We start from the raw sequence: 14,593 nt of genomic DNA, 5'->3' as shown, positions 1-14,593 counted from the left end.
CCCTGGTCTGGCTCCCTTGCAGTGAACTTCTCGAACACCCAGCAGCAGCTGATGCCTCAGCACATAGCCCTACCCTGCTCTACAAACAGAATGAGCTGTTTGTAAATCAGCTAATTAAAACAGCATATTGATTTGCAACTAATTATCCTTTATAGTCAATTACAGAAGCATAGTCGACTGTTTCCTGAGCAGTGTAAATTAAAAAGAAAATACCTTTCAACAGCTGCTTTTTGCTACTCTGATACTGAACAGCGGCCAAGGACAGGCAGCTGTTCCCACCAGGTAAGGAGGGGCCTTCTGCACTCACACCAAATCTGAGAAATTGAAGCCACTGGGTGCTCAAACCCTTTTGGACAAGAGACACAGCAGCTGTTCCTTCTACAGCAGCAGCCTCTTGGTTACAGTTTTTAATTGCTGATTGTGGCACCACAGCAAGGTAAATTCATCACTTTTCTGTAGGTGCTTAGGACAGTTTAGAAGCAGCATCAGTAGTTTAGTTTTGGTTTGTATCAGAAGCTGATACTGGAGCTTGAGTCAAGGCTCAACTTGAATGAAAAAAGAATGAAAAAAAACCAACAAAAAAACCTCCACAAAAACCTGGATAGTTAAAACTCCTAGCTGCAATCTTATTAAACAAAACAGCCCCTGGATCTGCCCTTGAAAGGATACACATCCTATCTCAAAGCAAGTCCAGAGATGTAGCTGCAGGATGTTTTTAACTGGTGGTCACGATAGGAGACCTCTCTCATTTTATGTACAAGCTCAATTTACATGTGATGCTCCTCTAGCAGCCTGACAGATTTATCTGTTGTGCCAGAACTTAGAACAACAATTGTGCTTTTTCCTTCTATGTAGTCCTCAGGGACGCATAAATAACCCTTTGTGAAATCCTTCTAGCATTCTTAGTGCCCAAGGGATGGAAGGAAATCCATTTTTTAGCACCAGTACTACAACCAAGAGGGGCTAAAAAGACAAAAGTAACACTCGTGTCACAGCTTTACCATACAAAAATGTGGGGTTTCTTTATTTTAACGCTAAAAACTGCTATACTATGTTCAGTGCTAGTACACAGTAGATTAATTGTACAGATAGCATTTGGAACTGATTTGCCATCAGATCCCAGTACTGTGTGGAAGCCAGACACCACATGCACTTTTTCAGTCATGTTCATCCCTTGCAGCATCCATTTGCTATCCTACTTGGCAGGGTAGCAAAAAAAAAAATTTTTGCTTTGAAAAATCAAATTGTATTTGAAAAAAAGAAAATCCAAGTCAAGTGTATCTATATTTAATAACAACCACAAATTCAATCAAAATAATACAAAAGAAATATACTAACTTAATGTCAGTGTGAAAATTGCAAACAGTTTTTCTGAAACAAAACCTTCATCTTCTTTTACAATGATGCACAATCAGAACTTCTCTGGAAAAGCTGTCATTTCTTCTTTGATCCTATTTTCTATGAGTAAGGTGAAATTGCTGTCTGTGTTTTGAAGATTGTAGCTGACAAATATCTGCTTTTTGGTCTTGCTGGCTAAAAGACAAAACAGAGTTTATTCTTATGTAAAAGTGAGGATGGCATTAGAGTAAGCCTCTTAAAAAGCCCCATCATGCAGATTTCTAGGACGTTCTCCACTCCTGCTGTGCTGGGTGCAGTTACAAAGGAACAGCAGAAGTCTGTGACCACTGGGGAGTTGTGCAAGATTTTGCACATTACAGAAGTGAACAATATAAGACTCGTGACTGTCAACAAGTTTTTGACCTGACACATGACACCATTAGTCACTGGAAAGCCTTGCAGTGCTTGTAGTAGATTTTTGGATGCTTCTTAAATAGCTTACATTGTAAGTGAAACCACAGACTGTACTGGACTCTTAGCACTGAAATTCTGAGTTTGTAAATCTGTGCTGTGTAAAACATTAGAGGGAAAGCACAGAAGAAAGTGACTGAGCCCAAATTACTGAAGCTCTGATTTTTTTATGAACCTTTAAAGGTTCATAAGCCTTAAAAGGCCCCAAAAAGCTATGCACCTTCTGTCTAAGCTTGCTGTCAATTTTGTTTCCTTTAACCTTTTTTCATACAGTGTCCATGAATGCTCCAGGAGGCTGGAGAGCCTTTGCTGAACATGATGAAGCCAAGCACAAGTTCCAGGCTACTGTAGTGACAAGTACCTAGAGAGAGGTGCTACAAAATTAAGAGCTGCCTTCCATGACAGAGCTAATTAACAGCAACAAAAAAAAAACTGTCCAGGGGGACAAGAAGACTTAATTGTCAGAGCACAAGAGATAACATCAAGAAGTGTTTTATAAATGAAATGCCATCCTACTTAGATTTTACCACGGTAATATAGCAAATTTGCATCTCTCTTTATATATTACTGAAGCTAAACTTTGTGGAAAATGTAAGCACCATATGGGAAAAACAGGCACTAAATTTAAATTGAGTTGTGTAAAATAGAAGACAAAAAATAGTATTTGGGTCACAAGATATACTTGTCCAGGAATGAGCTGGGAGCTAATGATCCCAGGCACAAATCAGACTGTTCTGCTGAATATTCAGAAATATTCACCAGAATTTTTAAAACTTCAAAATAAAGACACTAGGACTTCTAAGATCTCAATCCTTTCTAAATAGGAAACTAAACAGTTAAACACAGAAAATCTGTATATATGTATGTATAAAATGTAGTTAAACAACTCCTTTAAGGCATTTTCATTACGCAAATGATTTTTTTATTATTTTCTATTCTAACGGGTTATCAGCTTCCTGACTCAGTAAGTAAAGCTGCTTCCGAAATGCAAGGACTCATTTGCCTTTTAGGACTTGGCACTACAAAATGCTGATATAATGCAGCTTGGTGCTCTGATTGCAAAAATTAGCACCTGGCACTAGATTTTTGTGGTATAAAGCAGCATGTTTTGTAAGCACTAGTGCTTCATCATCATGCCCTAAATGAATGCAGTGCTAATTCTGAACTAATTAATACCATTATGCTAGCTAACAAAACTATATAGTGCACTGCAGTTTCAGAACTCAACTTCTTAATTATGTTTGCCTATAGAGTCTCTGGGATGCTGTTCCAGTTCCCAGGAACAGTGTGAATCTGGGAGTCCCTCTGGGCTGCCTGTGCCAAGGACCTCTGTTCCCAGGGCTCTGAGGGGCAGGGGGACCTTTTCTGTCCCTGCTTCCTGAGGATTGAGTTGGACATGTGCACTCCTGTGGAAAGGACAAAAGAGGGCAGATCTTATGCCTCCGTGGAAGACCATCTGCAGCTTCAGAGTAAAGCAGAAAACTGCAAAGGACAAGGCTTACCTAAAAATCCCTCTGGCAGGTCTGCTTCCCATGCAGCCTGGTTAATAACCCCTGTTCCACTGGCTCTTCAGAGTGGAGGAAAAACAGCCTTGACAGCCAGCGTCCAGGATGTGCTGAGTGCCAGGAGAAACTACAGCAGCACAGATCTGCTCCTACAACTTCATGTACAGAGCAAAGGCCCAAACCAAAGCTTGAAGAGGAGCCCAGCAGGAGCAGAAGAGGCGGGACAAATGTTAAATGTAAGTTTGTAGACTATTTATGCTGGAAAAGAGATGATGGAAGTGATCAGTGACCAGCTGAGAAACACTCAAAGAAAAGGTTGAGGTGATCTTCACCAAGAGTCCACCAGTCCCTACAGAAGGAAGATCGGAGACGTGGCACTAATCAGTACTGCAGCCCAAAGCACAGTGATTCCAGAATATGCACCTGAGGGAGGCACTGATGGACAAGGACTTTCTCAAGAACTGGCCTCCAATATCCTACAGGAAACATTGTTAGAATTTGGGTTTACTGACTAGTGAGACACATCTTGTGCCAAAGCAATCAGGCAGGGTGGTGGGAAACAGTCCCTGCACATCATACAAGCAGATATAGATAGATATATGTAGAAAGAGGAATAAGAATGAAGCACATGTGTCCTCAGCAACAGAATAAAAATCAGAAATAAGGAAGGTGATAGAGCCAATACATGAGATGCTGCTGTTGTGGCTAGGACCCCTACCAAACTACAAAGAAAACAAAAGGAGAAGGTGTGCACTGTGATGCACAGCAGCACTGAAACTCCTGCTCCAGGGCAGGAAACCTGACATTGCAGGAACACATGGTAGATGATGGAATGTGACAGGCAAGTGTAAGAAATGGAAATAGTTATGTGCAAACAGCATTGCATGCTTCTCCTGTGGAGACAAGAAACTGCACGGAAAAAAACTGTGACAAGCGTGGCAGGGGGAGGAGGAGGGAGGAAAACTGCCTGCCTGAAGGTTACCACATGTCAGGATGGTTAAAAAGGCTACCTTGGAAGTACAACTACAAGTCAGACTTGGCTGTGAAAAGCATCTCTGCTATTACAGATTTTGTGGGAGTAACAAGGATTTAAATTCCCAAAGAAAAACTACACACCAATAACAGCAAAGCTGGGTATTTCCAGCTGAGGTGGAGCACAGATTTCCTTACCAAGCACTTTGTGAAACAAAGATACAGGGATGCTTGCTGATGAGCTTGCAGATCCACTGGTCTCAGTATAAATAAATAAGTAAAAAAATTTGGACTAAGTGACCGTGAGTTGACCTAAATTGCTGGACTGTCAAAAGCCAGCCTAAAGACTATGGTGTGAGTTTTCAAATAGACATATTTCTTTTCCCAGAAGCTCAGGTAAAGAACAAGCACATAATTTTCAAAGCCATAAGTGAATTATTTACCTTCCCCTTTGAACCAAAGGTGAAAAAGGTCTATAGGCCTTCCTCAAAATAATATACCTTAACCAGGATCACACAAGCAAGAACAGCATATAAAAGTAATATGAAAGGAGCTGACTGGCAAGGAAACCTGCAACCCAGTGGATAGAGGTCATGGATACAGAGGAACATGGACCAGAAGCCTAGCTGGGCCACAGCTGGCTCAGAAGTTTAAGATAACAAAATACATATCATAAAACAATAACAAAAGACACCTAAAAAACACAAAGAAAAAGAAAATAGGAAGGTGCGTTATACTCCAAGGATAAAGAGTAACCTATAGACCAATACCAAGCAACAGTATCAGTTCTCAGTAACAAAGTATGGGAAATTAGTAATGAAAATACTAAAAGCACCTTAAGGGAAAAAAAATATCCATATATAAAAAAAAAAAAGGCAGCAAAACAGACAACTCACTAGGAGAAAGAAAAGTCAGGTGACTCAGGCAGCCTGTCCTAGAACACTGAAAGAACTAATGGAAGAAATAGCAAGTTATTATGAGCTTCAGCTATGAAATATGTAATAAATCAAATTTTAAGAGAGAAGATAGCAAGCACATGTAGAAAAGAAAAAAAAATCCAAAAGGAGTATGAGAATCACTAAGATAACTTGGAGCTGTCATCTGGGCTACAATGCTACACAGAAAATTGGGAGCATGATTCAGAAAAAATTAGTGACAAGGAGACCAAATTGAAAGTGGAATAACCTGTTACACTTTATCCAAAATAAATCCTCTCTGACTACATTTTTACTGACTTCCTAAGGATAAGGTACTAATTACACATAAAGGAATCACGTGATACAGTACCCCATAAAATTATTACTTAAAGTGAAAAGGACTGAACTCAGTGTGTAGAGAAAATTGTGCCACCATGGTCGATTAAAACAGTGTCTATTAAAAGAGAAGTTACTGTGAAGAAGAAAAGACACTAATACTGCTTTTCAAAGATCAATCTTATGAGTAACCCTTTTTTACACGTGGCCATAGAGAAGAAGCAAGTGTAGACTCAGGGAAGGGCCTGACAATACAAACTCAGGACATACTGTCTGAAACGGAGATCAGCACACAGATCATGAATAATTCTGTGGTCTTTCCATGTGAAACAGAGGAAGTAAGGTGAGACTGAGCAGCTCAGCATGTTGCTTTTAAAACCTGGCAACAAGCACATCAGCAGCTCACCATTTGGAGCTGCATCAGCCACTAGTGGGTGATGACGAGCAACCAGCATGATACAGCTGTCAGAGCTGTGAAGGTGCTAGGAATGCATTGGGCCAGAACGCATTAATTAGGTGTATTTTTAATCTCTTTAGTATGGACATAGGAGTTTGCAAGCTGTTGCAGTAGCTGTAGCACTCTGCATTAATGATGTGATGGAAAAGGAAGCACCCCGAGCAGTGCCCGTTTGGCTCAGTCAGATCAAGCCCAGGCATCCGTGAGACAACCCTGGGCCTCCCAGGCCAAAACTTCTTGGAATGTGGGGGCTAAAAGGTGCGAGATGTGATCTTCAGGTAAAATGCACGTGCCTGGCATGACGGCCACCTCTCCCACCAGCACAGCAGTGCCACAGGTTTACAGAGAGGAGGTCACTCGGAACCCCACTCGACAGGTGCAGCATGCGCTGCCCCTGCCTCGCACCCGCAGCCAGGATAAGGATATCGAATAATTCACTTCTGCCAGCGCTCGGCGTGCCCAAGGCCGCTGACTCAGGTGCCGCAGGCTCGTACACGGATGGAAAAAAGAAGCGAACCGCTGGATTGGACGGAAGCTGCCGCAACCTGCGGCAGTGCAGGCTCTGCGGCCGGGGCAGCGCGCACCGCATCCTTCTTGTCCCAGGCAGGCCGGGCTAGTGGCTCAGGGCCGCCGGAGAGGCCCGGCCCGGCCCCGACCCGGCTCCCCGGTCCCGACCCGGCTCCCCGGTCCCGACCCGGCTCCCCGGCCCCGACCCGGCTCCCCGGCCCCGTTCCGGCTCCCCGGCCCCGACCCGGCTCCCCGGCCCCGACCCGGCTCCCCGGTCCCGACCCGGCTCCCCGGTCCCGACCCGGCTCCCCGGCCCCGACCCGGCTCCCCGGGCCCGTTTCCCCGCACCCCCCGCCCGCAGCCGCCGCGCCCGCACCTACCCAAGCGCTGCGCCAGGCAGGAGGAGGCGGTGTCCGAGGGGTCCCCCAGGAGCGAGGCGGCCACCGGGATGCTGTCCTGCAAGCGGAGCACAGCACAGGGCACGGCTTAGTCCCGGCAGCGCGGGTGAGGGGCGGCGGGGCTCCGGGGGCCGGGCGGGACCCCGGCGGCGACACTCACACGGGGGCTGCACATGGCGACGGCCAGGCTGGCGAGGGCGGGCGCGGCGCCCACCCAGAGGAAGAGCGAGTCCCGCAGCCGCATGGCGTGGAAGTGCACCCGCTGCTCGCCCAGCTGCCCGCTGAAGTCGTGCAGGGCGATGCCGCCCGCAGCTCCGCCGCCGCCCGCAGCCTCCATCGCCGCTTCTGCCGGCGCGGCCAGGCCCGAGCAGGCAAGGCCCGAGCCGGAGGCCGAGCCCGGCCCGCGGCCCCGGGGAGGCGGAGCTCGCTCGCCGCGCCCCGCCGGGAGGCACCGCCCCGGCCGGCCCCCGAGGAATGCGCGCTTCCCACCGCGGGCAGTACCCGGACACGCACACCCGGACACGCACACCCCTGCCCGCCCCGGACCCCCTCCGTCCGGGCAGACCCCGGCAGCACCAACACTCCCGGGCACGGCCCACCGGGAGCGAGCCTCCTCCGTGTCCCCTCCCTCCTGAGCTTGCGCTTCCCCCCGGTCGGTGCACGCTCGCTCCGTTTGCCACTATTCCCCTCCCATCCCAAAAGCCACAGCTCCTCCCGCGGGTGCGCAGCCCCGGGAGCAGAGGCTCCGTGCACGGCTTGCCGGGACTCACAGCTGCCCGGGCTCTCCCCGCTGCCCGCCCGGGAGAGGCGTAAAGCGGAGGCAGCCGCAGGGATGGGGAAAGCCCACTAGGCGGCAGGTGAACCCCTGCCCGCAGAGCGGCACACCGGGGGCTCCGGGGAGCCACCCGGGAGGAGCCCCGGGGCTTCAGGCTGAAGGGAAAGGGATAGCGCCGTGCTGTGCGGCCTCGGGAAGGGGGAGCAAGGGCACGGCGACCTCGGCTTCGTTCAGCTGTGGAGGTTTTCAGCATTTGGGATCTGCAAAGCGAGCGATTCGGGTTTGCACAGCTCTGGAGAATACGGAGCCGTGAGCAATTAAAAGCCCTACTTTGTGTGTGAATTTTGTGCTCCTCACTCTTTCCGGCGGAGCACAGCAAGGCCGGTCATTACTGGAGAGGATTTTCAGTAACCATACCGTCTGTCGCTGATAAGAATATTATTGGTTCTTTGATGGCCTTGGGCCCTTTACAATTGGAAACACTTCACGCCGCCGGCAGGGCAATCATCACTGCACAAAGAACAAGCACGTTAAGGGTACGGACTGGCTTTTTAATCAGCATTTCCTCTGCCTCCAGTTTCCTACATACCGCTAGAAATCAAAACTTCCATTTCTACGTGGTAAGATTTCACTTCCCCATTGATAGAAGTGGGTGGAGGGAAAGGAGCCCTTCATCACTTTACTTCCCTGAGCCGCTCCAGTTCTCCTGGCATCTGCCAAAAGAAAATCCTCAGCCCTGATAATTTCAGCCCATGCTGCAGCACTGACTCTAAATCCCGGGAGGCAGCTAAGCCCGGCTCAGCTGCCATACCCCGACATCCCATGGCACAGGATCAGCTTGGAGACAGGGGGGGTTGCACGCCACCTCCCTGCCCTACATTTGTCACTTGCTTCTTGCACAAAGCACTATGGGGATGTGTGGTGTCAGCCCCCCACGATCCCTGTCCCCTGCCTGGCTGCTGGAACAGCGTCAGGCTTGTGCTGGTCCTCCCATGGCCCCCACTCCATACACCCAGTCCCAGCTCTTTCCCTCAACATGGGCTGGCCTCCCACATGGTGAGGTACTGCAGAAGCTGAGTCTTGTGTTTGGGCCCGAAAATCAGCTTTTCCCTGTCCCCACAGCCTGTTGCAAACTGACACTTTGCCCTTTGGCGGCTGTGAAAACAGACAGGCAAAGGGGTGACGAAAGCCACCTTGGAAGGGAGAGAGTGTTGGCTGCACCAAACACTTCCCTCTCTCTGCTTGTTGCAGCTGCAGGTTCACTCCACAGCTGGGTAGGTAGGCCAGCCAGGAGCATTGCAGGAATAAAAATCTAGGAACAGGATAAAATGTCTGCTGGGAGCCATGCAGGTGGTGGTGGTGAGATTCCTGTGGCAAGACACCTGCAGGTGATGGAATGTCCTGGTTTGAAAAGACAGGTGTCTGCTAATGAAGGCAGGAGCCTCCCTTGAAATGGAAAATGTAAATCCCCTCCAAATTATTGTAATTTTGAAAATAAGGGGCTCTCAGGCAAAGATATAGGAGTAGGAATAACAGTTCTTTACCAGTATGTATAAAAAACCCCAGAACTACAACTTAATAGGAAAATTAAAAAAAAATGTACTACAAAAAAACACAATACAGCGTTGTATTGTCAATACTACGTGACATTCTGTTGGTCAGGGAGCAGGCTGATTAAATGGCAGCTGCAGTCCTCCTGGAGTGACAAATGTGGTTCTGTTGAAGCAGTGATCCTATAGAAGGGCGTCATTTTCCTCTAAAGGTCCAGTGGTGGTGTAGATGGGCCCAGTCTTCATCTGAGAATCCAGTGGAGAAAGGCTGCCTGCGGTGTTCCAAGTCTCTGATCATATCCAGGTAGGAATGCTTGACTCCTCCCCTGGCTGGAGCATCTCACAATGGGATGATGTCATTTTATCAGTCATGCAGTGAGACTCAATGGCCCATTAACAGAAGATATCTCCTTGGAGTTATGAGGGATGGGTCATGGAAGAGACAAGGAACACTGCCCCACCTGGTTTTAGCAGATGTTATAGAATCCATACTTTTGGTTACATCTCACATTGCAGCCTAAGACATGGAGGAATTTCCCCGAGGCTTGCTTGATCAGTGGAGAGAAGAGGAAATATTAGGGCACAGTTCACCTGAGCTGCTTTAGGTCTCTCTTTTGAGAGAGAAGGAGCCCCTCTTGCCTGGTTTCCATTGACTTGAAAAGAGGTGAGGGTGAAAGGCAAGGCATTGCACAGCTCTGCAGACAGTTTTACTCATGCAGGCAAATCCTTCTCTAAGTGTTCAGAGCCAGTTTCTTTGCTATGGTGGGTCAGAGTTGGCTTCTGCATTTGAGTCCTGCTGGAGGATCTGTTCTAACAAAGTTCCAGCTCAGAGTGTCTTCCCACAAAGTAGAAGTTTTGGCCTCCTTGTGTGCTAAACCTTTGTTAAAGTCGTCTGCTGGACTGAAGTGAGTTTTCTTCACTGGTCTTACCACATCAAGTGCAAATGTCTGGTGTTGCTTCTGAGGCTGTCTCCAGGCTTGCTTCTCCCTACAGGGAACTGCCTCTGTTTCATCACACTGTGATCTGTTCCTCTTCTCACCAGGAGTCTTCTCTAAAGTGCTTGTAACTTCCCTTATCCTAAACCCTGCAGACCACTAAAAGTAAGTCACAGGGCTTCTCTGCGCATTAGCAGTTCGGTGCATTCAATGCTTTTCTGTGAAATGCAGCTGCTCTCTGTAAATCATGCTAAATCCTTGTTTAAGCTCAGAAAAGCAAAACCATTCATCTAGTGACTAAAATGCTGGTTAAGCATTTTTATTTGCAGTGCAGGTGTGTGAGTAGAGCTGTGCAGAACCAGACCATCAAGTGTGAAATTAATTTCTTGATTACAGCACTGCAAGGTCATGAGAATCCCTACAAAATGAGAAGGGAAAACACTCTATATGTGTATGGAACCTCTTGCATTTCATTTCAAAAGCTCATCTTTTTTCACCATGGCCTTGAAATCAGCACCCATAAGTCTGCCTCGTTTGTCAGGTATGAGGCTGGAATAAGCCTCAGCTGCAGTGAGACATTGGAGAGAAAAATAATGATAAAGCAAACATACCTCAGCAAAAGCACTTCATGTTTATATGGATGTGTATGTATTGCTGCTCAGGTGACATCCAAGCTCCGGGAGACGTGATTTAAAGGTATGTACTTCTATCTGCCTTGTTCTTCTCCAAAAGTTAGGTTGCCCATAAGAGTCACTAGATCTTAAACCTTGATTTTTACTGACCGTCATCTCCCCTCCTGTACAGCTTTAAGTGAGGAGTAAATCTTCTTCCTGGTTACTGTGGAGTCAAGGCCCGTAAAGCTCAGTTATGAGCTGGGATATCACTGAGAGCAGCAATTTTTTCTGATTCCGAAACGTATTCTGTGCTTTGGCTTCTGCATGAATAAAGAGTGAATTTGACATGTGAGAAGGCAAGTAACCATTGGTGTGTGTCAGTGAACCTCGTCTTGATGCCTAGGATGTTCTAGTTTTCTTGATCTGTCATCCTTCTGAAGAGGAGTAAATGACTCTTGATAAAGCCAAGCAAAACCTTCCAGCTGCTCTGCTAAGGCTGCTGCAGCAGCTGTGCTGTAGTCCCAGGCTTCCAGGAATCTGTTTGAGACTTGGATGCTCATTGTATGTAGACTTCCATCAGTGACATTGATGACTGAGGAGGGTCCTTTCCTCTCCCTCTACATCAAGGCACCTGAGGATCTGGAAAAAATACTTCCTTCTTTTTTTTTTTTTTTTTTTTTCCCATCATTGAATGGTTTTTCTCAGCTGGTTCCATCCTCTGATGTAGATTGTTGTGCCACTTCTCAAAAGTTTGTGCTGGCATCATGGAGGGCAGAATTGGGCAAGCAAGAAAGGGACAACTATCTCTTTACAATTACCATGGTTGTGATGGCCATCTAAACCACTTTAAGGTGGGGCTGGCCCAGTCCTTCTTTCTCCTGCTCATCTAATATGATGATAAGTCAATCTGGAGAATCAAACTGGTCACAACCTTTTCCTGAGATCCTGGCATGGGTTGTTGGTTAGATGTGATAGGAAGTTGCTCCTGAATCATCTAACCATGGCCGTAGGGGTAACCCGAGGACTCAAAACACCTTGTCAAGTGTTGATCAGCCTGAGTTGTGGTCTCAGAAAAAGACATGGAAAGAGAATCCAGGCTAGATTCTCTTAACTTCTTCTTTTCAACTTAAAGTTGAAGAAAATGGAGGAATCAGACTTGCAAACTTGTATGAAAATCAGTTTAAGAGATCTTCAAGGCAACTGTACTAAGTTCATGCTATGAATCTTGCAATCCAAAGCAATATCAAAGCCAGCCCTCTCTGAAAAAAACTATGAAAACCACTAGTAAGCAGATGCAAAATACAGATGTACAAGCAATTCTACATCTGCAGTAGCTCCTTTGACACTGTTAGCAGAACTGCTACAGCACCTCCTCAGCATACATGTTGGTACCTAGGCAGGCATTGCTACAAGGAAATGCAGTTCCTGATTTTCAAAAGACTTAAGTTAAGAGTCTGGGGGCTTTTTTGGGGGCTGTGGGGTTTGTAACCTCGGCTGTTAGTATTTCTGTACAGGTGGGATGAAGGTGGCACAGCAATTCTCTGTCAATTGTGTGTATGATTAGAAATCGTGTCTGTTAGGTTTTGTGCCAGTCTGACCCAGTGGCCTCCTGCAAATCCCTTCTACCCTGCTTTATTCCACTCCTCTGCAGACTGGAAGACTACAGTAACTGTTGCCTATCTCCCTGCAGCTGAACGCAACTCCATGAGGCACACAGCTTGTAAGGACCTTTGTGAGCCCAGCCTAAATTTCTGCTGTTATCAAATCAGACAGTTTCCTTTCATTGTCATATGAGTCATTGAGGACCTTGTCTTAGATCTGCTGGAGCATTTGAGACATGTGGTTTCGTAGCTGCTGGACGGGAGGCACTAACACGGAGTGACTCATTGCTCCCCTTGGGGACAAGAGGTTTATTCAGTTAACTGGAAATCATATTTTGTATGCAGATAGACCACTTCCTGGTAGAGACTCCCAAAACATCTTACCAACACCTACTCCGCTACACAAGTGCCAGCAGTTATAGTAGATCTGCAGGAGCAATGGGTAATTACACACCTGTGACCTGACAGGGAAGGGCACAGGTGTGAAAGCCTAATGGAACTGACTTTTTGAAGTGAAGAAAAAAAAAAATCCCCAAGAGATAGTATTGAAAAATGTTTTTCTTCATATTTTTAAATTCAATTCCTAGATCTTAGGTGACATACAACACACCTGGTGAATCCTGATATTTTTCTGTCCCTGGGTCACCTAGCACAGTGCAAGGCCAGGGTACAGAACATGCAGAGGGTATGTGGTGTCCTTGAACCAGAGGGAACGTCAGTTTGCTGCAGACTCGAGGGCTCGTCTGTCTGCTCAGGCTGCAGAGAGTCACGTTCATAGCCATGGAAATTACTGATTCAACATGCAGCACTGGCGGCCACATAAACAAAGGTTTGACCGAGATTCAGGCTGCTTTGGGAGTGGAATGAATTTCCTTTTTTTGACAGATAGTTTGCTGTTGCCATGGTTATGGAACTTGCTGCACTTCTGGTCTCTTCCCCACCCCTCCGGGTATTTTCCTTCTGCTGATGCCAGGATTTCCATGAATCTTCTTTTGCTCTTTACACTGAGCCTTGGACTTACTAGTCTCTGTCACAAGACTCCTAACCTGCAGGTCCAACTGGACATGCCTGCATACAGCTTGTCCCATTCTCCAGCATGCCAACAAGGGCCTGTCTCTCGTTTCGGTTCTCCAAACAGCCACTCTCTTTCATTACTTTTTAAAGTGATGTCGTGGCCTTTTCATTTTTCCATTTGCAAGCAAAACTAGCTGTACAAAATCAGCTTTGATTGTTTTGCATCCTCTTCCCTGGGCAAGTCAGGAAGCTAACAGGCCTGGCATTGTCCCCTTAGCAGCCTCCCAGTCTTCACTCAGAAGTTCCTCAACTCAATCCATTTTTTTCTCTTGGCTTTTCCTTCCTGCTCTGTTGAACACAGTGATTTATCAGAAAGAGCAAATATCTCAAACAATAGTTTGTACATTATTAGAGTGCAGCAAATGTCCATAAGGATTGATCCATAAAGATATGGCAGCTTTGGCCAGGATCTCCAAATTCCTAGTACAGTTCTTGAAAAGCATGATTTAGGTCTGGTGTGTATTTTGTTTCCTAGCACAAGTGTGCCAAACAGTCACTGTTTGACACCTCATCAGTGTATCTGATGTTATTGGTGATTACACTGACTGTAACTTTTGAAAACATCACTCAATGATCTGTATCCAAATTCCTGAGTTAGAAAACATTTAAAATAGCAATTCACACTAGTAGCCAAAGATGGGGGTGTTCTCTATTTGCATGACAAGAGAACAGACAGAATAGTTGTGCTGTCAGAACACATCACCCTAGGAAGATGTTATCAGTCCCTTTACCACATTTTCAAAGTATGATCCCAAGAGGCTGAAACTGCATCTTCAAAATGTCTGTGTCCCACCCTTGAACAGAAGCTGAAAAATGTCCTTCTCTGCTGCCTCTCAGAAAGCATGAGAAATTATCTCCCTTTTCTGCTTTTTGTGTTTGAAAAAGCTGGTGCCAGGCACTGTTGCTGCTATTACAGCATCCTGAGGTGGAGGACTGAATGATCTGTGTGCATGAAGTTATATGCTTCTCTCGAGGCAAACACGAATCAGTGAAAAGTATCCCTAAATCCTGTGAAGATTACAGTATCCCTAAATCCTGTGAATCCGAAAATGGGAAAATGGGAGGAGAGAGCAGGACAAAGGAATTCATGCTATTTGGAAACTATATTTTCTTTTAATGCGCTCAGAATCTGAACCAGCCTCT

At 46.5% G+C, this 14,593-nt stretch overlaps 1 protein-coding gene across 1 annotated transcript; it reads right to left on the bottom strand.

Annotated features, from left to right (window-relative positions):
• Positions 1–996: 996 nt before the first annotated feature.
• On the bottom strand, positions 997–7,323 carry PSMG4 (proteasome assembly chaperone 4). The gene is made up of 3 exons (XM_086900510.1): positions 7,062–7,323; positions 6,884–6,959; positions 997–1,533 (listed from the first exon to the last, which is right to left on the bottom strand). Exons 1-3 carry the CDS (start codon positions 7,236–7,238, stop codon positions 1,412–1,414), a joined length of 375 nt encoding a protein of 124 aa, XP_086756636.1. The 5' UTR covers positions 7,239–7,323; the 3' UTR covers positions 997–1,411.
• Between the last annotated feature and the right edge of the window lie 7,270 nt (positions 7,324–14,593).

The sequence above is a fragment of the Cyanistes caeruleus genome, chromosome 1 (genome assembly GCF_971803275.1).
Source record: "Cyanistes caeruleus chromosome 1, bCyaCae1.hap1.1, whole genome shotgun sequence".
Classification (NCBI taxonomy): domain Eukaryota; kingdom Metazoa; phylum Chordata; class Aves; order Passeriformes; family Paridae; genus Cyanistes; species Cyanistes caeruleus.
The sequence above is the reverse complement of the archived record's forward strand: the minus strand, read 5'-3'. Positions and strand labels throughout refer to the sequence as shown.

Bases quoted from the DNA above. Each gene is read 5' to 3' on its own strand.
- PSMG4 (XM_086900510.1), bottom strand. From the start codon at position 7,238: ATGGAGGCTGCGGGCGGCGGCGGAGCTGCGGGCGGCATCGCCCTGCAC. The intron at 6,960-7,061 runs GTGAGTGTCGCC...CTCCGCTTGCAG, and splicing joins TCGCCATGTGCAGCCCCCGT to GACAGCATCCCGGTGGCCGC. The intron at 1,534-6,883 runs GTAGGTGCGGGC...TTTGTCTTTTAG, and splicing joins CTGCCTGGCGCAGCGCTTGG to CCAGCAAGACCAAAAAGCAG.